Source organism: Podarcis cretensis, assembly GCF_951804945.1.
Source record: "Podarcis cretensis genome assembly, chromosome: 10".
Taxonomy (NCBI): Eukaryota; Metazoa; Chordata; class Lepidosauria; order Squamata; family Lacertidae; genus Podarcis; species Podarcis cretensis.
In genome coordinates this window covers 72,250,733-72,276,681 of record NC_137179.1, presented here as the reverse complement: position 1 = coordinate 72,276,681, position 25,949 = coordinate 72,250,733, and the positions used below count along the sequence as shown (strand labels likewise).

The following is a 25,949-nucleotide window of genomic DNA, read 5'->3' as shown; positions in this document are numbered from 1 at the left end:
AATCTCAAGCAAAATTCCACTCATGAAATTCAGTTTTCATAGAATAGAATGACAGAATTGTAGAATTGGAAAGAACCTCAAGAGTCATCTAGTCCAAATTTCTGCAATGCAGAAATCTAAACTAAAGTATCCATGGCAGATGGCCATCAAACCTCTGCTTAGAAACCTCCAAGGAGGGAAAGTCCACAGCCCCCCAAGGAAGACCACTTTATTTCTGTTTTCTTGCCTCCTACTCACTGTAGATCCCTGATGTTCCCCAAAAGGGAAACCCTGGGAACAGTATGGGATACGGAGGAGGGAAGGGGATAATTAGCAAAAATCAAGAAAATGCTCCTGCTTGCACAATTAGTCTTTTGAATCCAACCTAATATTTCTGAAACTTTGAAAAAAAAAAGTTGTTCAGGTTAGCCAGCCTTTCATGCTCATGTGTAGTGGTGTTCTAGTTTTACAGGGTGAATTAATTAAACCTACAGTGGTGCCTCGCAAGACGAAAAGAATCCGTTCCGCGAGTCTCTTCGTCTTGCGGTTTTTTCATCTTGCGAAGCAAGCCCATTAGCGGCTTAGCGGATCAGCTGATAAGCGGCTTAGCGGATCAGCTGATAAGCGGTTTAGCGGCTTAGAAAAAGGGGGGGAAGGGGAAAAACCCCGCAGGAACTCGCAAGACAATTTCGTCTTGCGAAGCAAGCCCATAGGAAATTCGTTTTGCGAAACACCTCCAAAACGGAAAACCCTTTCGCCTAGCGGGTTTTCCGTCTTGCGAGGCATTCGTCTTGCGGGGCACCACTGTACTCAATTTTTATTCTGCCAATAAATTGTGGGTCTTTTATTTATTTATTATATGGGCTACTAGTGGTCAGCTGCTCTGTGTAATCTCAACACAGGGCAAACGAAGTGAGGCAAACTCTAGGCAGGTCTGCCCCGCTTGTGGCTAAAAAGAAAAGATCGTGTCCACTTTTATGACTGAAAACGAAGCAAATTGAAACCTACAGAACTGCAACATGGTACAGAAATCACTGTGCACCCCCCCTTCAGGGAAACATAAGTATCTTTAACTTGGGTAAAGCCAAGTAAAATATTTCAAATACATACTCACTCTGTTCATTATCATGCCACTGATCTCAAGCACCGACATATCAGCCTTTTTGCAGTCATTACCTTCCCAAACAATTGCGCTTACTTTTTCGAGCCCAGGATTAGAACTATGAAACCAGGGCAAGTGACTCTGTGTAAAAAGAAAAAAGGGGGAAAGGAAAAAAAGAAGAAGGTGTTATTCTGGACAATGTATAGTAAGCACTAATTTACCATTACAAAAAAGTATTTCATTACCAAAAATGCCTATTTGCAAATAACTATATTTTGTTCAGTTTACCTCTTTTTCTGCCACAATTAAGAGTTTGGATTTGATATCCCGCTTTATCACTACCCGAAGGAGTCTCAAAGCGGCTAACAATCTCCTTTCCCTTCCTCCCCCACAACAAATACTCTGTGAGGTGAGTGGGGCTGAGAGACTTCAGGGAAGTGTGACTAGTCCAAGGTCACCCAGCAGCTGCATGTGGAGGAGCGGAGACGCAAACCCGGTTCCCCAGATTACGAGTCTACCGCTCTTAACCACTACACCACACTGGTTCTAACTCACAATAGATTTGGTAGGATAAACAATGTGGTCTTTTCCCACTTACCTGGTGAAATGGGTCATCTCTGTACTCTTTCTTTATACATGTGTTAACCTGAGAGTTTTCCACATCTGTCTCACTGGTGCAAGAGGAGCGGCACTCTGCACAATGCAAAAGATCCTCCCACAATACATCTTCTGTCTCAGACTCTGGTCTTGTACTCTCAGAATCTTGTCTGGAACTTGAACATCTCGAACTGCAACTAGTGCCTGATTTAGGGATATCCTGAAAGATAGACATTGCATATTTGAAGGAGAACATGGTTTTTTTCTTCTTTCAATAATAAACTCGTTTTTTCCTAAAACTGCATTTGCTTCTTATTCCAGATTCCTGTTTGGTTCTATTTTGTAGCTTGACATGGGAGTGGGAACTTTAGCTAAACCCTTTCCAACAGAAGAAAAAAAATGTCTGTAGACAATATTTATTGGAACCAGTAGTCTGGTACGCTGGAAGAATGCAAGGATAACAACCATAACAACCAGTACTCTGGTATGCTAAAGGAATGCAAGAAATCAGCTAGGTAGAGCAATTTCACTTAATCACAGTTTGCTGAATAAAACAATGGGCAGCAAGTGAATAAGATAATCAGAAGTTAATAAAGAAGGACATTTAAGAATAATTATATTTAATCATGTATTATTAAAATCAGAGAGTTGGGGAGGTCTATTCAGAGGAGTTAAAAGATTTCTGATTGGCTTAGATTTGATGAAGTAGGTTGTAACTGCTATAGGATGTCTTACTGTAAGCCTATGATAGGTTAATAGCAATCACATGTGTAGCACAAAAATGTTTAAGAACACTGCTTATTTGTGCCATGTTGCAGTCTCCCTTTGATTTTTCAGGAGACTCTCCCTTGGTACAGTTGTGCCAATAAAGGCATAGTTTTCAATCAAAGCCTGTGTCTGCTTGTTATTCCACTGGGACCCCAGGCCATCATAACCCCTAGAAATTTCTTCATACTCATGTAATGCCAAACATTAGTCTGTTTTAAACATTCAGTTGATAGCCAACTTGAATTAAAAATCAAAAACATACCTAGAGGCCCTTTTGTAAAAATAAAGCCTTTTTGCCATGCAAAAACAGACATTTGGTATTTAGAATTTAAAAAGGTAAAGGTACCCTTGCCCATACGGGCCAGTCTTGCCAGACTCTAGGGTTGTGCGCTCATCTCACTCTATAGGCCGGGAGCCAGCGCTGTCCACAGACACTTCCGGGTCACGTGGCCAGCGTGACGAAGCTGCATCTGGCGAGCCAGCGCAGCACACGGAACGCCGTTTACCTTCCCGCTGGTAAGCGGTCCCTATTTATCTACTTGCACCCGAAAGTGCTTTCGAACTGCTAGGTTGGCAGGCGCTGGGACCGAACGACGGGAGCGCACCCCGCCGCGGGGATTCGAACCGCCGACCTGACGATCGGCAAGTCCTAGGTGCTGAGGCTTTTACCCACAGCGCCACCTGCGTCCCTATCATTTAGAATTAGTGATGTAAAATAGTATGTCTTCTGATAATTTTCTAGCTTTATAGCTTTATTACAAACTCTAACAAACATAACAAAGCACTGGGTTTGTTAGCCCAATGGGACATCTTATTCCTTGCTCTAATATTGCCACTTAGCTATGTCCTTGTTCCCCCTTGGGTGTTGTTGTTGGGGGGGGGGTAGCACAACTCATGCTATGGCTTCTACACCAGTGTAGAACAGCCATACACATTCTTGTACTACAACCACCCAACAAAAAGAAAGAGCTGACACCAAGAGAATATCTCTAGAAAGTCAATTTTGCAACCTGAATAGGCCTATCCGTGACAGTCACCCACTTGGCTGAGGGCCCCCCCCTTTAAGAATATCAACTCACTAAACAGGGAAGCTGTTATAGATGGGAAATAATTTTTCCAATTATATATCTTACTGCTTTCATGAAAGTTTGTTTGAGATCATTGCAAGAGCATACCTCCACAGGGTAATGTTTCTTATAATGATGGGATTTCCTATTCCGAAATGTGCAGTCACTGGAAGCACGTTCTGCATTACGGCGCAAGGGATATCCTGCTTCTGGTCCCTCTTCGCTTGAAACTTCATCAGATACATTTGTCACTGTTCTGTGATTATCCTAGATCAATTAAGAATTGGGTGTTAGTAAAAACTATTTTTTTACTTCAAATGTAACATAATTCCACTTTGCATGTATTACAATTATTCTCTATACATCTTTATAATCGTAAAATCAGACATAATATTTCCTCCACCATTACCACAGTACTGTTACTATGCAACAAGGTCATCTGCACACTGCTTACTGAAGAATTGCAGGAAAAAATTCAGAGTACATGGTTAGCCAACCTAACAAGTATCTTCTGTATTGTTATGAGCTTGTGGGTGCTAGACATTTCTAAATTCCTACATCTTGTGTAGCATGTTCCACAGTTTCACAAGGCACTGTCTGAAGAGAGGTCAATCAAGTCCCTTGAAGACTTAAGTCAAGGGACTTAAGAAGACTTCTTGGAGAGACAAGCTTGTACAGCAAGGAGTTCGCTATGGGCTAGTAGGGACATCTGGCCAAGGATGCTGTGTGAACTGCCCATTCTCTTTTTCTCCCAATCTGATTGGCAAGTAAAGTACTCTGCCTGGGTTGCAATCTCTAAAGAGCAGAAGGAGCATAGAATCATAGAATCATAGAGTTGGAAGAGACCACAAGGGCCATCGAGTCCAACCCCCTGCCAAGCAGGAAACACCATCAGAGCACTCCTGACATATGGTTGTCAAGCCTCTGCTTAAAGACCTCCAAAGAAGGAGACTCCACCACACTCCCTGGCAGCAAATTCCACTGTCGAACAGCTCTTACTGTCAGGAAGTTCTTCCTAATGTTTAGGTGGAATCTTCTTTCTTGTAGTTTGGAACCATTGCTCCGTGTCCGCTTCTCTGGAGCAGCAGAAAACAACCTTTCTCCCTCCTCTATGTGACATCCTTTTATATATTTGAACATGGCTATCATATCACCCCTTAAGCTCCTCTTCTCCAGGCTAAACATGCCCAGCTCCCTTAGCCGTTCCTCATAAGGCATCGTTTCCAGGCCTTTGACCATTTTGGTTGCCCTCCTCTGGACACGTTCCAGTTTGTCAGTGTCCTTCTTGAACTGTGGTGCCCAGAACTGGACACAGTACTCCAGGTGAGGTCTGACCAGAGCAGAATACAGTGGCACTATTACTTCCCTTGATCTAGATGCTATACTCCTATTGCACTTTATCTTCCAATCAGGAGATAAAATTCCTAACCAGTTCTTTAGAGATCCTCTGTAAAAAGCAGAGAGAGGGATATTTTTTCTCTGAACTTAGTGCTAAACATCACAGGTCTAAGACTGGAGGTAAATCCTGTATGGTCTAAGATTAAAAGGCTGTGTTTTCACAAACCACAACTCTAGTGTTGCAGTGGGGTGACTTTTACTTTGCACAAAAGGTTCTGTGTAAAGTCAGCACCCTAGACCGGAAAAGTAAAAAATCAAAGAAATTGGGTGTGACAAAAATCCTTGGCTAATGTTTCCTGCCTGTGCTTAGAAGATCCCCCTTATATTTCCCACAATATTTTCCTTAAAGTGCCTAAGTGGACCTAATAGTTAAAAGGTTTGCAGCAAGCCAGGATATTAGACTAACTTCAGCCTATGATTTAGTATCCTGGCTAATTCCAAAGCTGTTAACCAATAATTGTGACGCTACAGGTAATGGAAGATTTCGTTGTTTTTTTGCTGACTCCTATAAATATAAAGGGGTTAGGTTTGCGAGCAAAAGACTTGTTTATATTTCAGCCTATTCATATGAGATCTGATCATCTAAAATGCATGCGAGAGAGGTAGGGAGGGAAAAAGCATTGGGTGAGGTGGCCTTTTTGTCTTAGCCCAGCATGGGAATTCTTGCATTCTCATAATATGAAAATATTGATGCTAAACTATAAAAATATTCTAGAAAAAATTAGACACTCACTTTGTGATGATTTGTATTACTGAATGAATTTCTGACAGCTCCTGTGCTCCAGCATGTCTCTTCTGATCTGATAACTTCACACTGCGGCTCCTGGGATTGTAAAACATCTTCATTGTTTTTACCGGTCTTTTTTCCATCAAGCGAGACATACCCATTGTCAGTCTCTGTTGACTTGTCTATTGAATTCTTTGCTTTCTTTGCTCTAGAGTTAAACATATACATAAAATAATTGTTTGCATTACAGTTCCTCCGTATCTTGTCCCCCAAATTTCTATGCTGTACAAGAACAGAAACCTGCATGCAACATTTCATATATGAACAGATGGTACATTTTAATCTACCAAGTTCCCCCAAAGAATCACTAATTTGGGATATATAAATCTGCCAAAGTCAACTGCTAGTCTTGAAGGCGATAGGTTTGGATATGCCCATGAACAAAGCAAGTCAGAACTTTGTCAGAGCAACAAAATAATAATGACTGTCATGGTTCCCCCTTGAAAACATGTCATTTTGAACCATCCATGGCTAATTGTACCTTATTCCTCTATAAATTTATTTCTATGTACAGTGGTGCCCCGCAAGACGGAAAACCCGCTAGACGAAAGGGTTTTCCATTTTGGAGGCGCTTCGCAAAACGAATTTCCCTATGGGCTTGCTTCGCAAGACGAAATGTCTTGCGAGTTCCTGCAGGTTTTTTTCCCTTTCCCCCCCCTTTTTCTAAGCCGCTAAGCCGCTTATCAGCTGATCCGCTGATAAGCCGCTTAACAGCTGATCGCTAAAAGCCGCTAAACCGCTAATAGCGCTAATCCGCTAAGCTGTCAATGGGCTTGCTTCGCAAGACGAAAAAACCGCTATACGAAGAGCCTCACGGAACAGATTAATTTCGTCTTGCGAGGCACCACTGTACTACTTAAAGCAATAGTAGAGTATAAGGCCTCTCTAAGCAGCAGAATCTCAACAAAAGGCTAGATGAAGGTGATAAAATGCATCACAAAAGAGAACAGCAGCAAAGGATACACAAAAGATACATAATAACTCCAAGTGGCCTGGAACACGCTGCTTATTTTATACCAGCTAAATTACTTTATTTTGCTTATTCTGTGTTTTGTTTCGTTGGTCCTTGATTTGATTGTATATTCTGCACGGCTTTGGCAGGGGAGGGCGGGATATAAATAAAATGTTATTGTTATTATATTTAATAATTATGGTCTACGAGGTGGGGAGAAGCCACCTCTTGATGGTAGTAGTGAACAACATTGCTGCGAATGGCATCCTTGGAAGGGAAAGCAAAATCTCTTGCTTTCACCACTGTGCATGTGCCTAGGCCAGAATGGAGGTGGGGAGGGGGCAGGTGGGCCAATTGGCATGGGCCTATGATTTTGAGGAGACCTACTCCGAGTCCCCCTGGTAGAGGCAAAGGGGGACCTTTTGGTAAAGATTATTGAAATGGGGCCCACATTTCCCATCAGATCTGGGCCCATTACCAGCTTTGCACAGCCCTGCTTGTGCCCTCAGGAGGAAACTGATTCCCAAGGTAACAGGGAAATAAAACACAGTCCTTGTCAGCTCTGTCCTTATGGCAGTGTCAAAGAGACTCTTCAGACCTATCTCCTTCATACAGAAGACAAACTGGGAAGTTGAGACCTGGTCTCTTCCCCACATTCTAGTTTTCAGCCAATCAGCTTTCAGCACTGCCTATTGGGCCTCAGTCCACCAATTAATTTGGATCAAATATTGAAGCAAGAAGGTAAGATGTGGGTATCAGTAAAGTAGAAACTAAATACAAAGTATATCTGTCTGAATTAATCCCTCAAATCACAGTGTTAAAAAGGTCACAGCAATGAGAAGCTGAGGTTCCCAAGGACAGCCACACCTTTTAATGCTAATCTGCATGTGCGCACACACGAAAGGGATTCAAAAGAGAAAGAATCTGAAACATCCACTGTTTTAAAAATATCCTCTATTTCAGATCTATAGGTAGAACATAACCCAGAACAAAGAACAAAAGAAGTCAACAAAACAAACACACCCTTAATTTGTTAATGCCTGTGGTCAATGAACTGGAAAGGAAGCCACTATATTAAAAAAGAAGCAAAGTACAATCAACAAAGCAGAGAATTAAACTACCCTTTTGCCACTATCTAGTCTCTTATGAAAATCTAATACAATCTGGCTTTCTCTTGAGTAGCAGCTCTACATGGGGGAGTGCAAAACCTTGTGGGGAGGTCAGGCTTCCAGGCCTCTGATCCTGTACCCATTAGGTTAGAATCTGTAGGCGGAAACTTGGTGAACCAGTTAAACCAGTTCCTTTGCTATGGTAATAGCTACTCAGCTAAGCAGGTACTCATGGGACGCGGGTGGCGCTGTGTGTAAAACCTCAGTGCCTAGGGCTTGCCGATCGTATGGTCGGCGGTTCGAATCCCCGCTGCGGGGTGAGCTCCCGTCTTTCGGTCCCAGCTCCTGCCCACCTAGCAGTTCGAAAGCTAGTGCAAGTAGATAAATAGGTACCGCTTTCTAGCGGGAAGGTAAACGGTGTTTCCGTGTGCTGCGCTGGTACTGGCTCGCCAGAGCAGCTTCGTCACGCTGGCCACGTGACCCGGAAGTGTCTCCGGACAGCGCTGGCCCCCGGCCTCTTAAGTGAGATGGGTGCACAACCCTAGAGTCGGACACGACTGGCCCATACGGGCAGGGGTACCTTTACCTTTTTTTACTCAGCTAAGCACCCATCATAAGCATCTTAGAGAGGAATGGGTGGGCCATTTCCCACTTCACTCTACTGGATGCCAGGTCACCCTAGGATGGAGAACAACAGGCCAAGAGTGGATGTGTTTGGGCTTTGACCAAAGTTAGAAGAGGCCTGCATTGCTCTGTGCTGGACCCAAAACTATGGCTTCTCCCTGGGAACCTAATGGGGAGGCAAGATTTGCTGGAGTGTTAAAGCTGTGAGCCCCTCCACCTCATTCTCAGGTAGTATATATGTGTAAATAAAGACACATATAAGAAAATCATAAAGATACCAGAGTCTCAATTGACCTTCATTCCAAGGAAACAAAATCCTGGGTAAGTGCTGCAAACCCCAGGAGTCTTTCGTAGCTCAGTGATTCAGATGCGTGCAATAATATTTTTCCAAGATAGTCATTTGGTTACCGCAAAGGAATTTTGACAGAAAGGGCGGCAATGAGGGCCAGAACAATTGCATAAATTTCCTCAATGGTCAGCAGGCAAAGTTGCTAGACACTTCTGTTGTTGGGGAGTTTGCACGAAAATAGTCAAGAAAGCTAAAAGATGGTTAGAGAACATGCCTCACACTTACTATCCTGCTCCAGCAAGAAAGAGGGAACAGCAGCTGCATTTTTTATGTAGGACTGGGGGAAGAGGTGAAATTATAAGCTTTGTGATCTGCAAAATCTCTTTTGAGGGACTGTATCTCAACATTGGGATGCGGGTGGCGCTGTGGGTTAAACCACAGAGCCTAGGACTTGCCAATCAGAAGGTCGGCGGCTCGAATCCCCGCAACGGGGTGAGCTCCCGTTGCTCAGTCCCTGCTCCTGCCCACCTAGCAGTTTGAAAGCACGTCAAAGTGCAAGTAGATAAATAGGTACCACTCCAGCGGGAAGGTAAACGGCGTTTCCGTGTGCTGCTCTGGTTCGCCAGAAGCGGCTTAGTCATGCTGGCCACATGACCCAGAAGCTGTACACCGGCTCCCTCGGCCAATAAAGTGAGATGAGCGCCGCAACCCCAGAGTCGGTCACGACTGGACTTAATGGTCAGGCATCCATTTACCCTTTACCTTTACCTATCTCAACATCTGATGTCGGACAGCGGAATTTGCTTTTTGTAGGAGCCTTAAGCTCATCCTGTATATATATATTTTTAAGAAACTTAAATATTACAGGAATACCTTAAGCCTCCAATGAGACTTTTTTCCAAAGAAAATCAAAGCCAGCTAAATGTGGTTTCCCTGGAACTTCTCGCCACTCAGGGAAACAAGTGTGCATTTTGTTTAAAACTAGAAGTTAGAGCTCCCCTATGAGGAAAGGTTACAGCATTTGGGGTTTTTTTAGGGAAAAGGTTAGAAGATGTGACATGATTGAAGTTTATACAATTAAGCATGGCAGAGAGAAAGTGGATAAAGGAAATCTTTTCTCCCTCAAGCCTAACACTAGAACTTGTGGATATCTAATGAAGCTGAATGTTGGAAGATTCAGGGCAGATAAAATATGGTAAGATTGCTCTGCCCAGCAAATACCTGAAACTTGTACTTCCACGTATGCAAAAGGAGAAAAGCTAATCATATTATTTCTACTGTAATTTGTTCCACCTAATACTGAAGCACTAGCAGTAAGACAAGGAGGAACAACACCATGAAGCTTCAAAAACCAAGTTCTGCCGTGATCTACCACTACAAACAGGCTCTTCTGAAGAAAAGTATCAAGGAGTTGCCATATTTAACATTGAACAGAGCCTTCAGTCAAAGCACTTTGACTTTGTGAAGGATAGCTTCAAATAACAATTGTTTATCTGGAAACAATCTCATGACTTCAATATTATTGGATTAGCTTTCTCTCTACAAACAAATTTTCTCACTGTGTCATATTCTAGTTTCTTTTTCAATGCTTCTCAAAAAAAATAAAAAAAATAGAGCATATTTAGAGTTCTGTTTAAATTCACTGATGCTAAAGTCAGCCGTCCAAGCATTTTCACATGGGAGCTTCACGCTTACTACATCAAATACATAATAATGTATAGCTTTTTAAACAACCCAAACTCTCCATGTTTTGCAACATTTCCTACAAAACAAAATTAAGTTTACAGCTTTGAATTTCCTCCATTAGGGTATAAAAGCTGTACCACATCTCTATAAAAATAATCCAGTTTACATGCAAAGAATTTGACCAGGACTCTGAGTCTTGGGGAAGGAAGGCTTTTTTTTTCAAAATGCCTATTTTTGTATCGTAGATGATGCATGTAATTGCTTTGGAAGTCATGAATATTGCTCTGAACACAGAGCACAGCCAAAATGTATTTAAATATGAAAGATTTCCATACCTTGCAAACTTCTTTACAGTGAAAGATAAATTACATTGTGTAGAATTTATTAGAAACATTTCTACACAAGAATATTGAAATACAGTACATAATCAAAACATTAAAATAGAGGATGAAAATGCAACTGAAAAATTAGGGCAGAATTAAAATTATAATAATTGAGCTCAAGCACGAGCTAAGGCAGAAATGTGTTTTTAAAATTAAAGAGGGATGGGACCTCTATTGCCTTGATGTGCTTAAATGGCCTGCCAGAAGCAACATGTGATGATTATAGGCCATAATTTTAGTTTATAGGAAACAGCATAATCATATAAGAGCATCAGTGTGACACATGTTAGTGTAATAATGCTGAACACATAAAATGTAAAACATGTAGACGTAGGAAGCTGCACTATCCTTTTTTCTGACTGCTTAATACAAGTGCATTAATATACTTGTTTCTCAACCGTTTGGAACAAATTTTAAAGAAACTAATCATCATTGTTTGGCCAGATGCATAGTTAAAAAGCAGGCTGTATGATAATTTACATCTGCAGGATTTAATAGCTTTTAAAGCTTCATATATTGCAGCAATCAACAAACCTTAGCTTTTTTTGTAATCTAATTGGAGCAAACACCTTTGTTGTTTTTGCTTGCTAGTCAGTCATAGATGGCATCATTTCACTACTGCATAGGTCTTCAGTAGATGGCACATGACCCACAACTGCTTCAATGACCCACTCTAAAGTTTATTTATGCCATGCAATTTATATACCATTTGGTGGTGGTGGTGGTTGTTTTTTTTTTTAAAAAAAAAAGTGGCTTACAAAAAGGATAAAAAATGAAATCATTAGTAAAAAAACCCCAGTAAGAACAACAATGTAAAACCTTCAAAAATAATTAAAATCAACAATAAGCTAAAACCAGATTAAAACACATGCCAACATTCAACATGTCTTGACAAGCTTGCCTAAAGATAAATGTTTTTAGCAGGGTTGAGAACTTTGCCCCAGGATGAAAATGGAAATCGTGCACCAGCGGCGCAGCAGCAACAGGAGGCCCCATTAGTGAAAGCGTGCCTCAGGTTAAGAACGGTTTCGGGTTAAGAACGGACCTCTGGAATGAATTAAGTTCATAACCCGAGGTACCACTGTACCAGCCCTTATACTTGAAACAAACGTAATACAGTGGTACCTCGGGTTACATACACTTCGGGTTACATACGCTTCAGGTTACAGACTCCGCTAACCCAGAAACAGTACCTCGGCTTAAGAACTTTGCTTCAGGATGAGAACAGAAATTGTGTGGTGGCAGTGGGAGGCCCCATTAGCTAAAGTGGTGCTTCAGGTTAAGAACGTTTCAAGTTAAGAACGGACCTCCAGAATGAATTAAGTACTAAACCCAGGTACTACTGTATTAACTCTCTCCCTCACAACCGCAAACCACCAGCACATAAAATCAGGGGGTGAGAACCCCTAAAAGTAGGGTCTATATAGCAGGCTGAGATGAAATATGAGCACAGATCTGTAATGGCTGAAGACCACTGCATTAATGAACTGAAACTACAATATCAGAATATTGAAACCTACACTGCAAGACAACTAAGCAACTTTAGAAGAATAGAACCTGATATTTATTTATTTATTTATTTATTTATTACTTTTTCTTGCCCTTTGGCAATGGTTGAACAATATTTCCCACCTAAATGATCAGTTTCTATATATCCACTTGGCATTTTTAAGAAAAGTTGTCTTCATTTGCCAAAGTCAGAAGAACACAGCCACAGGTGCTGGAATACTTTAACAGGATTATACTAAAGCTAGCTGGATGTACAGAAGGATGTCAGCAGTACAGATGAATGATTACTTTGTCAGAAAAAGGATAGTGCATCTTTAAGACAAACAAAGCCTTGAATAAAATACAAACCCCGATAAAAAGAAAGCAGCATGCCAGATATCTCTGAAGACAGCGCCAATACTGTAAGGGGTGCTTGTACCGTAGGTCTGCACTGTTCCTTCCTGTGTGTTATCTGTGGTACTAGAGCCATCTCCTTCCCTATGTACTTCCAAATGTGCTGCTTTCCTTAATTTCCTTCATCAGAAGAGATTAAAAGTGGAAGGCATCTTGTAAGTGTCATTTGCTAGCACTACAACACGGTCAGCGTTCTTGTAAGCATGCAAAGAGCTCTGAATTCAGCCACTGGCTGGGCTTAACAGACAGTTGGTTATTGCACATGAGAAAAGTTACATTTTCGTCAGCATCTTCTCTAAGCGCAAAAATCATCCCTCTGAGCTACACAACACCAGTCCAGAAAAAACAAAAATATGAGCACATTATGCATTTAACTAATCACTAACAGCTTCCTGCACCCCATTAGTTAGTTCTATTGTGTTGGTACCAATAAGAGATACCAATCTGTATTGGGTGCAGTTTCAAAAAAATATCACAACAGTATTTATAGAAGTGAAATTTCATGAGAAGGTCAAACACAAATAAAAGGAACTTAGCAGAACAAGAATACCCCCCCACCCCCCACCATTTTTTAAATAATGCATAATGTCAGATTTTAAGCCTTTTTCAAAAATACCGTATTTTTCGCTCTATAGGACGCACCGGACGATAAGATGCACCTAGTTTGGGGGGGGGGAGGAAACAAGAAGAAAAAAATTCTGAACCCCAGAAGCCAGAACAGCAAGAGGGATCTGGCTTCTGGGATAGCCTCTTGCTGTTCCGGCTTCGGGGACAGCCTTTGAAGCCGCCGCAGCCATCCCCAAGCTAGAACAGGCTTTGCGCAGCTAATCCCAAGCTAGAACAGCGAGACAGAGCGCTGCGAAGCGCTCTGTCTCCCTGTTCTGGCTTTGGGCTTAGCCGCACAGCCGGCATTCGCTCCATAAGATGCACACACATTTTCCCTCCTTACTTTTTAGAAGGGAAAAAGTGTGTCCTATAGAGCGAAAAATACGGTAGTTTAGATTCTGAAATGAAAAGTAAGCACATGCATAAAAGGCTCACTATGTTAAAATAAACTGTACCTTCGCCTTCTCCCTCCTGTACTTGGAGGTGGTTTAGGGGTTCTTGTTGAAACAATCTGGCAATGCACAGTTCCAAGAAGCAACATGAGCCATACAGGACCTACTACTTCAGTCAGAGGTATATTATGTGTGGCTTCTACTGTATAGAACAAGACTACTGCAGCAACTTTCAAAGACATGGGGAAAAAACAACCAGTGAAGAATTAAATCTGCAACAATAATTCATAATTAAACAAATGATACTGTTAATAAGTCATTTTTGTTAAACTCAGAAATAAATGTGATCAAACCAAAGTTAAGTATTATTATTATTATTATTATTATTATTATTATTATTATTAATTATACCACGCCCATCTGGCTGGGTTTTCCCAGCCACTCTGGGCGGCTTCCAACAGAACACTAAAATACAATAACCTATTAAACACTAAAAGCTTCCCTAAACAGGGCTGCCTTCAGATGTCTTCTAAAAGTTTGGTAGTTATTTTTCTCTTTGATATCTGGTGGGAGGGCGTTCCACAGGGCGGGTGCCACTACCGAGAAGGCCCTCTACCTGGTTCCCTGTAACTTGGCTTCTCGTAGCGAGGGAACTGCCAGAAGGCCCTCGGCGCTGGACCTCAGTGTCCGGGTAGAACGATGGGGGTGGAGACGCTCCTTCAGGTATACAGGACCAAGGCCATTTAGGGCTTTAAAGGTCAGCACCAACACTTTGAATTGTGCTTGGAAACGTACTGGGAGCCAGTGTAAGGTCTTTTAAGACCGGTGTTATGTGGTCTCGGCAGCTGCTCCCAGTCACCAGTCTAGCTGCCGCATTCTGGATTAGTTGTAGTTTCCGGGTCACCTTCAAAGGTAGCCCCACATAGAGCACATTCCAGTAGTCCAATCGAGAGATAACTAGAGCATGCACCACTCTGGCGAGACAGTCTGCAGGCAGGTAAGGTCTCAGCCTGTGTACCAGATGGAGCTGATAAACAGCTGCCCTGGACACAGAATTGAAGTATTAAAAAAAAATCAATACAGGAAATTTAAACATATGAGCAAACTCTCACTGAAATCAATTCATCTGAAAAGCTTGGTTTTTCTACAGTGCTCTATTTGAAGAGTTAACATGTTTCCCGATATTGTTGTGACAAAACCTTTTAAATATAAGCAGTATACATCAAGATTACATTATACCACACTGCATACAAACAACTAAAATGTTTGGCACAAGCTTTCAGATCTGCTGATATCAGAAGACAACTGGAAAACATATTTAAAACCATGGTAACACTCACAACAAAATAGGATTGGGACAGGCATATAATGCAGAACATCTAATATGTGCCTCAGTTTGTACCTTTAGGCAAGTTAGTACCTTTGAAGGAGCTGAAATAATGTATCAATGTAATTGATTTATTGCAGTGCTGCATTGTGGATAATTAATGATCAAGGGACTGTCAGAAACAGTTTGTGCTAAGCTGCCCTCCTGCCACTGGCATCACTGCTGCTTACCTGGATGGAGATGGGGCAAGGTCAGTGCCTAGGTAAGTGATGCCCCCCGCCAAGGGCCACTGTTGGGGGCTGAAGCAACTCCCTTATAAAGTTACAACATGATGGCTATATCTTATCACCAGTATCAGAGGCAGTATTCCTCTGAATACCTGACAAACATGACTGTGAAGGCTGCTCTTCTGCTTATGTCCTGTAGGCAATGATGACTGACCATAAGCATGTGATTGGCAACGGTGGACTAAATGGACCTTTGGCCTGATCCAACAGGGCCTTATGTTCTTAACAATTTTAATTTAAATATCGCTGTATAGGTATTACCACACTTAATAAAAAATAAATAGCCGTGGGTAGAATAATAACACTATCTACTATCATATTTGAAACAGGTGGTGAGGAATCTGTCAGTATAGAATACATTTTAATATAGTTTTCTAGTGATATGAAATCACTGTCTAAGCTCAAGGATAAACACTGTGTGTTCTTTAAAATAAACTGTTTCTGTTTCCCTTTGTTAATTTCATTATGTTTCTGTGGAGTGCCAAAATGACATCCTTCTCTCAATTTCGTTTTTTATTCTTACACTGTGAAGTCCTTTTCTTAGAAGTTAACATTTTCAGGAATTGCTGTAATTTAGTTTCATCCTTATAGCAGCTTCTAACTTTTGAGGTAACTTGAGTTTAAAAAATATAAATGGAAATGCATCATTAGAACTCTGAAAAATAAGATTTGGTCCGTTTTTTGATCAATGCATTTTTTAAAAACTAATAAAGTCATCTAGTTATACCTTGAAGAAGATAAAGGACAAGGAGCCAGAAGAAAATAACCTTTGATGTCACTTGTAGCCACCACCTGAAGAAGAATGGGAAGAAAACAACTCTAACAATCCCCTTTCTAGTCAGAGATGTCCAGGGACTTTCTGGTTTAGCTTTAGCAAATGCAGAGCCTAAACAGAAGACAAACAAATCACTTAGGTTGCATAGCAATATAGACAATTTACAATTACCATTTGACTAAGATAAAATCCTAAGACTTTGCGTGAGATATATATGCCATATTTACATGGAACATATTCCTGTGTGTGAAGCTGAACTTCTAAAGCTGTGTACTTGCAGCAAAATGAGTAGTAGTACTTCATAAACATAAAGCTGAACTTCTAAAGCTGTGTTCTTGCAGCAAAATGAATAGTAGTACTTCATAAACAACTGTAAATATATTTTGTCCTATATGAAACATGTGTCTGGTACAGGAAATCATATGCAGGAACTGTCTCTAAGCTGGGAACAGAAGTGCAGACTGCCATAGCATGACACATGGGAAATACCCAATGAAATACTGAGTAATTCATCTTTCTACCATGTAAAACATATAATTATAGTATAATGCTATGCATGTTTAGAAGCGAGACTTATTGTGCTCAATGGAGCATTCTTACAGGAAGATACATACAGGACTGCAGGCTTATTCAGTGCAAAAATTCCAGTGAAAAGCCCAAGTTTTCTTCCCCTTTGTGTTTTGGAATCCAAAATTCCAACATATGAGTGGTGCATACTTATAGAACAGAGGACTACAGTAATAGATGCAAATGCAAATAGAAAAGGGGGAATTTATTTCACTGAATAGAACACCAAAACATGCCAAAGGGATAAGCCTGATGCTGACAGTGGATAATAACAGACCACACATACCTGCCACTATTCCTGGTTCTTTTGCAAGAGCTACATACATTTCTACACATACTTCTAGAAAGAAAAAGAAAAACAGGACCCAGTCTTGCTTCTACAGCAGGGTTGGGAAATCTGTGGGCCTCCAGATGTTGCCGGATTACAACTCTCAGAATCCCTGACCATTGGCCATGCTGGCTGGTGCTGATGGGAGACAGAATGCAACAACATCTCGAGGGCCACAGCTTCCGCATCCCTGTTCTACAGGAACAGAATTAAACTAAGCCGTGGATTTAGATCTCTCAAAGTCAGTACTTTATCAGGAACAGCAAAGATAAAAATTCTCTTTCCTATAAATTACAGGGGACTCAGGACTGATCATCTGGTATGGAAATACTGGGTCAAGTATGCCAGGGGTAGCCAATGCGGTGCTCTCCAGTGGTTGTTGAACTACAGCTCCCAGCATCCTCTGTAATTGGCTGCACTGGCTGAGGCCAATGGGAGTTGTAGTCCCACAGCATTTAGAAGGCACCACACTGGCTCCTCCAATGTATGCCATTGGTTTCTTTTGATTTGCAGCAGGGGAAAATGATAGGAAACTAGCACTTGGGTGGCACTTTTTGAGATTAGTCACAATCAAATGCTAGAGGCATTCAGTGCTCCTGAAATCACAATTATTAAATGTATTATGATGAGGGAGACTCCCTCTAACCTCATCTTGACAGGTGAGGTCAAGTCATGAAAGTGCGTTATGCAACAGCTATGTGAAATTTCGCTACCTTTATTGGAGTTGCTTCCTGCAACCTGAATTTCACTGCTCTGAAGAGGGAAACTACTTGGAAGTGAATGTATCTAACACGGCATGTTGTGCACAAGCAAGTTCAGAACTGCAGAAAAATTTAACTGCAGGCTATTACTTCCAAGTTCACCTTGCAAATCCAGCCTACCCTTGATCTAAAAATAAATAAATCTGAGAACGCACATTTGAGCAGCATTCTGGTTTCTTTTAATCAATTACACATGAATCTGTCCACAGAGTTTTTACATTGCAACTGCCCCACCTGCAATAAGCTGCACACTGATGGGGGGTATAACCAAGCTAGGAAATACACAAACACCATATGTATTCCCCTTTAAAAAAAGATGTCCCCAAATGCACTCTATCATGTAAAACAATAAAATAAATAAATAAATTGACATATTGATCAATACTGCATTCCATATTTAAGAGCACCATTCTTACCTCTTACAAGATCAACATCTATGAGATCTGGCTTTACATGCCCAGTTTTCTTTGGCTTGTTTCTCAAACCCTGTAATATGCAAATAATATTGGATTATTATTATTATTATTATTATTATTATTATTATTATTATTATTACAATTAAAGGAAAAACACTTTTCATATGAGCAGGGGCCAGTAACGGTGGTGAACTTAAAGTTATCAGGTTTTCATCTCCTGAACTGAGCACTATTTCCTATTTGAAATCTACTTTTAGGAAAGATTCCAATTTGCCTTGTATCTCTACTAATGAAAAATAATTTTTGCTTTAAAAATACAAGTATATTGCTGATGCAAATACAAAGGTATAATGAAAATTACTGTATTTATTATATTTCCCAGAACACCTAAAGGAGTTAATTAAGTTCAATTATGCAGCCACATACGAACACACACATGCTTGCCAGAGTTAGTAAATACTTACTTTGACATCTATTTCATTTTGCCTTTAATTTTCAAAGAAACATATCCACTAGACTTTGAAATTCAAATTGTGGTACAAGAATAGATGTAAACTTATTACAGGCCTCTTCCTAAGTGTTTGAAGTTTGTCTTTCTGAGAGACAAAACGTACATCATGAAGCTTCCAAGCTAAAACTTGTGTAAATTTACAGGCTAAGAGAAAACTTATATATATATATCAGAACACACCACAGTATTAAGTATTTGTTTCTAAAGTAAGGATCTAAAACAAGTTTCTAAATTAACTTGTCACTTCGGAGAAAAATATCAGAAGGTCCAATATACTGAGGACAAAACTTACTATTCATCCTGCTTTAGAGAGATTTCTATTTGCATCTCTGTCAACCTATCTGCTACCTATTGAAAGCATGGCAAAACCTGGTATCAGATCACACTGACCCTTCTGAACTACTCAGTAGCCCCCCTGGCCCATCTCAAACTCTACAATTGCTTATAGCACACATGGACAACTTTTCAGTAGCAGCCTTTCAACATCCTCTTTACTGACAGGTTCTGTCCTACACTGACATTCTCCAGAGCTGGTGATAGATACATGGCTCTGAATATCACATTGTCCATCTCGTAATCTTCAGCTGCACCCTGAATCACATGCAACAGGAGAGACCACTTATTTTAATCCTGTTCATACTCTGCTAGAAGCTGTTAAGTATCATATGCATTTTCCTCTTATGGAAAACACACACTGGAATTTAGCTTAAATGCTAAATATTAATTAATTAGCTTAAATACATAATAGATGCTAGATAGATAGATAGATAGATAGATAGATAGATAGATCCCTGAACGATGTGGCTCAGTAGCCACAATACGACCAAATTCCAACATACAGATGCATCTAAAATGGACAGCTACGGTATGTTCACAATACTCATAGTGGAGGCCTGTAGCCAAAGAATTGGCAAGTATTTTTAAATCAGTATGTGAATCATAGGATTGCCAAATCACAATACTCTAGAGATAATAGAAGCCACAACCAGTAGGATTTGCCTGTCAGGTTCTAGAAGAGCTATCAAACCTATACCCATGGTCCACAATCCCAAGCTTATCCATTCCCCTCCAGCACTGTTCTAATATTAAGTTTTGCTTCAGTCCTTACATAATCCTCAGCTATTTCTTACTGTAGCCTCATGTCTTCCTTGGTTTCCTCACATTGTGTTTTACATTAACACCTACTTTGTCTTCTTGTTTCCCTTCATCTATCTCTTGGCTAGTGTCCTAGCACTGGACTATGGGACATGGAGAGGACACTATATAGATTTTCCTGACTGGAAAGACTGGGTTTTCTTCAGAGCACTATCTCAGTCTCTGTCTCCTCTGCTCATTTAACAAAGATTTATTCACCACTCCTTCCCTTTAGGTTCCTGCTTTATAGTCTCCAGGTCTTCTAGCTCTCTGATTTCCTGGGATGTGTTCAGCCTGCCCCACAAAGCTACAAATCAGTGTTCTAAACTCCAATTGTTCTAGGCGCATTTTGTGACAGGGAATTTCATTAGTGTGAGCCGTTTCTGAGCTCTGGGCGCAGTACTGTGTCTAAGATTTCAGATTAAAACTGCGGAGTGGAAGGAATGGAGGACCTTTCTCTGCCTCTCCACTTCCAGCTACTCTCTGAAGACTGGAATAGTGAAGAATACTGGATAAGAATACTGGATAAGAGACCCTTTTAAGCAGGGGTTAGCAACCTTTTTCAGCTGTGGGCTGGTCCACCGTCCCTCAGACCATGTGGTGGGCCGGACTATATGGGGGGGGGATGAACAAATTCCTAACACTGCTACAAATACCTCTAAGAAACTTAACACTAGCCAAACTGGACAACACCCACTCCCCAGAGATGGTCACTTAGCACCAACTTTGAAGTGCTTTTTGTATCAGGTGGAATTTTTACCTTTTAGATTTGTGTTTGCTTGGGCATTTTAATCCTGTGTAACTCTGCATTTTGTTTGAACTTCTATTCTATAGAGCCCCTTATGTAGTTGAAGAGCAGGATAGAAATGGTTCACTAAACAAAATTAAAACTTTCTTTTCCCTCACAGAGCTGGGCCTGCAAACACTGACAACATTGTTCCCTGAACAGTTTGGATCTTACAGCATTCCAGGCTATCAGATCAGCTCAACTAATCAATGTCAAAAGCTTCACTGCTACAACCACAATAGATTATAGATCTGCCAAGAGAATGTAGAGCTCCAGCTAAAAGGAAATTGAGAAGGTAGTTACAGACACTTGGAAGTTGTTTACAATGATAACAGGGCTTCAAGTTAAACATACACCACTTATTAGATAAGGCAAGTTCAAACAATTATCTGTTAAACTTCAGACTAAATGAGACTATAAAAGACAAGATTACTTCTTGTAAAACTATTAAAACATGAACACACACACGCACACCCAAGCAAGAAGTCTGGCAAACCAAACATAGGTTGACAATAAGAAAGCCAAGAAGGGACTTTATGAGCAACTTCATAGTGATGTAAAAATGAATGACACTGGTAGCAGGGTAGCAAACAAGCTGTACAATGGAGACATTAGACCAAAATAAATAAATGGAGGACTAAAGGAGAAAGGAAAACTGCAGAAAATCTTAATGAAGCTGAAGCATACAAACTCATGAGACATTATTTTATGGCAGAACAAATATATATATGTTAAATACTGTAGTGGTAAGAGGAAACAGAATGTATAACAAGCCATCTATGATGGTTGCATTTTGCAAACATAGCAGTCATAATCCAGGAGGGTAGGTTATTTCATCAACCAGAAGCTGAGTAACACATAGGAAGCAGAGAATAGAAGTAAACTTATTTATCTGGCATCTGGCTGCAGAGGCATACTGTGGGCCTTTCTAGTTGCTGTGTTTTACCTATGGAAATTCTGTAATAGTTGTTGTGTTATTCAAATAACAGCACAGTTTTCAGGTAACTCGAAACCAAACAATGGTTCAGTGTGAACAAGCAAACATGCAGGTTCTTGGATGGTGGCCAGCTTCTCCCACAGTCCTGCTGCTGCTGCTGCCATACCACTCAGAACTAAACTTTGGTTGGGCTTAATGTTACGTCAAATCCAAATCTTGATAAAAAGTGAGAATCTTCCCCTTCTTTTTGCCCAAAGGAAAACTTGATCCCATACTGTGAGTGATGAACTCATTATGAATCTATGGGATTTAATACTTCAAATCATTCCCAGTTTCAGCTGCTGAGAAACCTTTAGAAGAGTTTCCTGGTCACCCAAATATGGCACAACTCAAAAGAAGAGCAACAGAGTAGCCAAGTTTGCAGATGACCACTATTAAAAATTGTAAAATCCCAAATTACCACAAGCTTCAAAAGGATATTTCCAAACTGGGTGAATGGACCACATATGAGATCCAACAAAAGCAAAGAACAGAATTATGTGCATGAGAATTAAAGCCTTATTTCACATATGTGCTGATGCGGTCTGAACTGACTACCAACAACCCCAGAAACATCCTGGGGCCATAGTGGAAAATTCACTAAATCTGTTAGTGCTACTGCAGTAAAAGAAGATAGTGTTGAGAATGGTTAGGAAAGGGATAGAAAGAGAAAACAAATAACTGATGTGATTAGAGACTTGTGTCCAAAGAACATTTTTAATTAGGAAGTATACAAATCATAATAAAGAACAAAATAAAAACAGCCAATAACCGCATTTTAAAAACTGACAACATGCACAAATGTAGAATTTTGTGCATAGTTCTAGCTGCCTCATGTAAAAATGAGAAGGTACAGACAACTTTATTGCTGCATCACTGTACTTATTCTATAGGTCCATTCAATTGTTCTCTTTTAATGCTTGTCTGTTTTAAACTCACTCTAATGTTTTTATTATACTTTCAGGTGTTATTCTGTAAGCTACATTCCGGCTTAAACAAATGAGCAACTGAAATGATAAGAGGATTGAAGTGTTTCCTCTGTAAAGGAAGACAAAAGTTTAAATTTGGAAAAGGATTATCGAGCAGAACCACTGGTTCTCACAAGGTGTAGCAGGAGAAGATGGCAAGTGTGCCAAGAAGATTCAAGGACTGTCAATATTATATTTTGAGAATGATACATGTTCCTATGTAGCTGCATTGTTTTATACTTTCTGGATATCCCATGATAATATTATAAAATAGCACTGCTAGGCTAAGTTATTTCTTTTTATTTTCCAATGCATTACTTATCAATTTTTTAAAATGGTGTGATGTGAACAAATTTTTATTCTGAAAAGTGTGGCCCAGAGAACGAAGTATGAGAACCACTGTTATATACATTTATAAAATTATTTGTATTGCCTGTATAAAATTATTCATCCTCTGTCCAATGTTATAAGAGTTTAAAATGATGTATTTAGGACAAACAAAAGTAGCTGTATTCTATTGCACTGGATAAAACTTACAGAATTCATTGCCAGAAAATGTTGCCATCGACATCAGCAGATATATATATATAGGCACAAAAACTAAAAATTAAGCCTTCAAGTTCAGGCAGTTTGTAATCTTCCTAAGGGCATCTGGTAAGCCAATGACGGAGGCAGAGTGCTTGACCAGATGGACCTTGGCTTGTTCTTAGGAGCTCCAATGAGATCTAAGAGTACATCAGTAGAAATCTCAATGACATCAACTGGCCTATTCTGAAAAAATCTGGTGTGTACAGTACTTTGTTAGTGAGTCATACTGCCCCTGTAAACCATGAAAGTACTTGCTCATTGCCCCCTGCTTCAATATCCCCTCCCAGCACTACCACTGTGTGTTCGTTCTTCTGTCAGGAAAAAGAACTGGTGTACATGCAGCAGGCACAGCACTCTGTCAGTCTTATCTCACTCCTCCATCTCTCTTCCTGACAGAGGAGATAACACAGGTAGCATACACAACAACCATATCGCTCAGCTGTGTTTTCCCAGCTGATGAAACACAGCCAGCCTCACAACTGAATGAAATGCATGCAGGTAGGCAGCAGGAGGAGGAACCACCAGGCAAGTGCATTTTCCACCTGGTTACTTGCACTGAGACAACAGTTTCAAGGCGAGAAGCGTGTTACAAAGTTATCTATTACTGTCTGTTTGAAAGGACTCTCACTAGTTGCAGAGTTTCGTGGAACAAACCACTAGATTCCCAATAGTTAGCTCATAGCACTCAAGCCAACAGAAGCTTGATTTTAACCTTTTTCAAGTGCAGCACATTCAGAGCTGGAATCTAATGGTTGTTTTCCATTTCATTTCTGGAAAATGAAAAGGTGCTGTTTCGGATGGTAATGATATACAAAAATATGGAACCACAATAGATGGCCAAAAGGTATAATATCATATCAAAGGAAGCAGGGGTTTATTATAATCCCAGCATTACAGTTTCTTGTCTCTTTAGAAGAGTGGGTGAATCCTTAAATGAACCAAACAACGTAGCCCTATGAATGTCTATTCAGAAACAAGTCCCACTGAGCTTAAAAAGGTAAAGGTACCCCTGCCCGTACGGGCCAGTCTTGACAGACTCTGGGGTTGTGCGCCCATCTCACTTAAGAGGCCAGGGGCCAGCGCTGTCCGGAGACACTTCCGGGTCACGTGGCCAGCGTGACATCGCTGCTCTGGCGAGCCAGAGCCGCACACGGAAACGCCGTTTACCTTCCTGCTGGTAAGCGGTCCCTATTTATCTACTTGCACCCGGAGGTGCTTTCGAACTGCTAGGTTGGCAGGCGCTGGGACCGAGCAGCGGGAGCGCACCCCGCCGCAGGGATTCGAACCGCCGACCTTTCGATCGGCAAGTCCTAGGCGCTGAGGCTTTAACCCACAGCGCCACCTGCGTCCCTCCCACTGAGCTTAATGGGACTTAATTCCAGGCTGAAGTGTAGGATCACAGCCTAATTGTTTTAAATGGAAAACAGAAGTGATGCTAAAGCATTTAGATGCTTTTGAAGTAGTTACTTATTCATCAGATACTTGAAGGCTTTTGTTAGTCACACTAAGATGCAGAGACACAGTTAATCTACAAAAGCTGTTTTGTTTAACACAAATTTCCATAATCAAGTACTTACCAATTTAATAAACTGTTCAAAACAATGACAGGATGAAAAATGAGGAAAAGTAAACTGGAACTATAAAGGTAACCATGTGATAGTCAGTGATATCTGACCAAAAAGCATGTAAAATATGAAGGGAATTATCTATGATATAGCATAAGGCAGCTTAGTGCAACATAACTAAAAACACCCCAATATTATTTTTAAGCACTGTAACTGGGAGTTCCCCAAGTAAAAGATCTATCCTAGCTGTTTCCTTTAAGGAGGCTCCTCCACATAAAAACTCACATCCACACCAAATAGTTTTGATGCAAGTGAGAGACAAACCCTAGCCAAGATTCCATAATCTCCCACCCTAACTCTTGTACCAGTTTTTTTTTTTTTCATTTCAGTAGAACTTATTTAAAGTTTAACCCACCCACCACAAAAAACTGCAGATTGGTAAGGATTACCATTACTATCACTACATGATAACAAAAGAATTCACAAATGCTATTAAAATAATTCACAAATGGAACATCCTTTGTCCGGGGGGGGGGGGGCGGGGACAGCACACACCTGTGAAATAATAAAGTCTTATCAAAATAAATTATGAATTACAATATATCCCTGATTTTCAAACTATATACGTGAGAACTATGTGCTTTATTGTGCTTTCTCAATGACAATATAAATAACAGAGGACAAGCTTCTCAAAAACTTCCCTGCTGCTTAATGACTTTCCCCTACAATATACATTTGAGGGGGACATTGGACATATTCTTGAGTACACATAGCTGTTATAGGACAAGAACTATCCCAAAGACACCTTGCTCACACCCTGCACCAAAAAAGTGCACCCCAGAATCCTCTGCACAGGACTTGTGCAGCAAATTAAATGATTTGGAGTGAGCCTGTTGAGGATATGAAGTTTGACATTCAGTACCATAAAACAATAAAAATAAAGCTAAACTTTACCTTGATTTCTCTTTGTTCTACAGATTTTTCCCATATTTGCTGGTCATATGCCCCAATCTAAACAGGAAAGAGGAAAGTCTACATTAAAATGAGATCATTCACAGTATAATCAGAAACAACACCCACACACCCTCACCACACTTAAAGTCTCCAAGAAAGCATGTGGATCCAAGACTACTGCCAGAAGTGTTTCGGCCAGTGGTAGCCAGCGTAGTACTCCAGAACAGGGCAATCCAGAGGCAAGGCACAGCCAGCTATAGGTCTTCTGGATCCTAAACCATTTCCTGGAGGTGGGACAAGGAAAAAACAATACAAGCACCCCCACTTTTGGCCCTGGACAATAGGAGTCAGCAGGGCTTTAGAA

General features: G+C 40.6%; 1 protein-coding gene across 8 annotated transcripts in view; it reads right to left on the bottom strand.

The window, feature by feature from the left end:
• Positions 1 to 25,949, bottom strand: part of PHTF2 (putative homeodomain transcription factor 2) — a 67,428-nt gene that overhangs the window by 12,873 nt on the left and 28,606 nt on the right. For 5 of the 8 annotated variants that reach the window (XM_079993645.1, XM_079993644.1, XM_079993646.1 and 2 more), the window contains exons 3-12: positions 25,586 to 25,642; positions 24,644 to 24,703; positions 18,103 to 18,172; positions 15,983 to 16,141; positions 13,705 to 13,870; positions 12,599 to 12,763; positions 5,645 to 5,846; positions 3,622 to 3,780; positions 1,680 to 1,898; positions 1,094 to 1,222 (exon numbers count right to left, since the gene is read on the bottom strand). In XM_079993645.1, coding sequence (XP_079849771.1) covers positions 1,094 to 1,222; positions 1,680 to 1,898; positions 3,622 to 3,780; positions 5,645 to 5,846; positions 12,599 to 12,763; positions 13,705 to 13,870; positions 15,983 to 16,141; positions 18,103 to 18,172; positions 24,644 to 24,703; positions 25,586 to 25,642 — 1,386 coding nt within the window. Of the gene's footprint in view, positions 1 to 1,093; positions 1,223 to 1,679; positions 1,899 to 3,621; positions 3,781 to 5,644; positions 5,847 to 12,598; positions 12,764 to 13,704; positions 13,914 to 15,982; positions 16,142 to 18,102; positions 18,173 to 24,643; positions 24,704 to 25,585; positions 25,643 to 25,949 lie in introns of those variants that run through there. The other 3 variants (XM_079993648.1, XM_079993647.1, XM_079993649.1) reach the window with 3 other exon arrangements.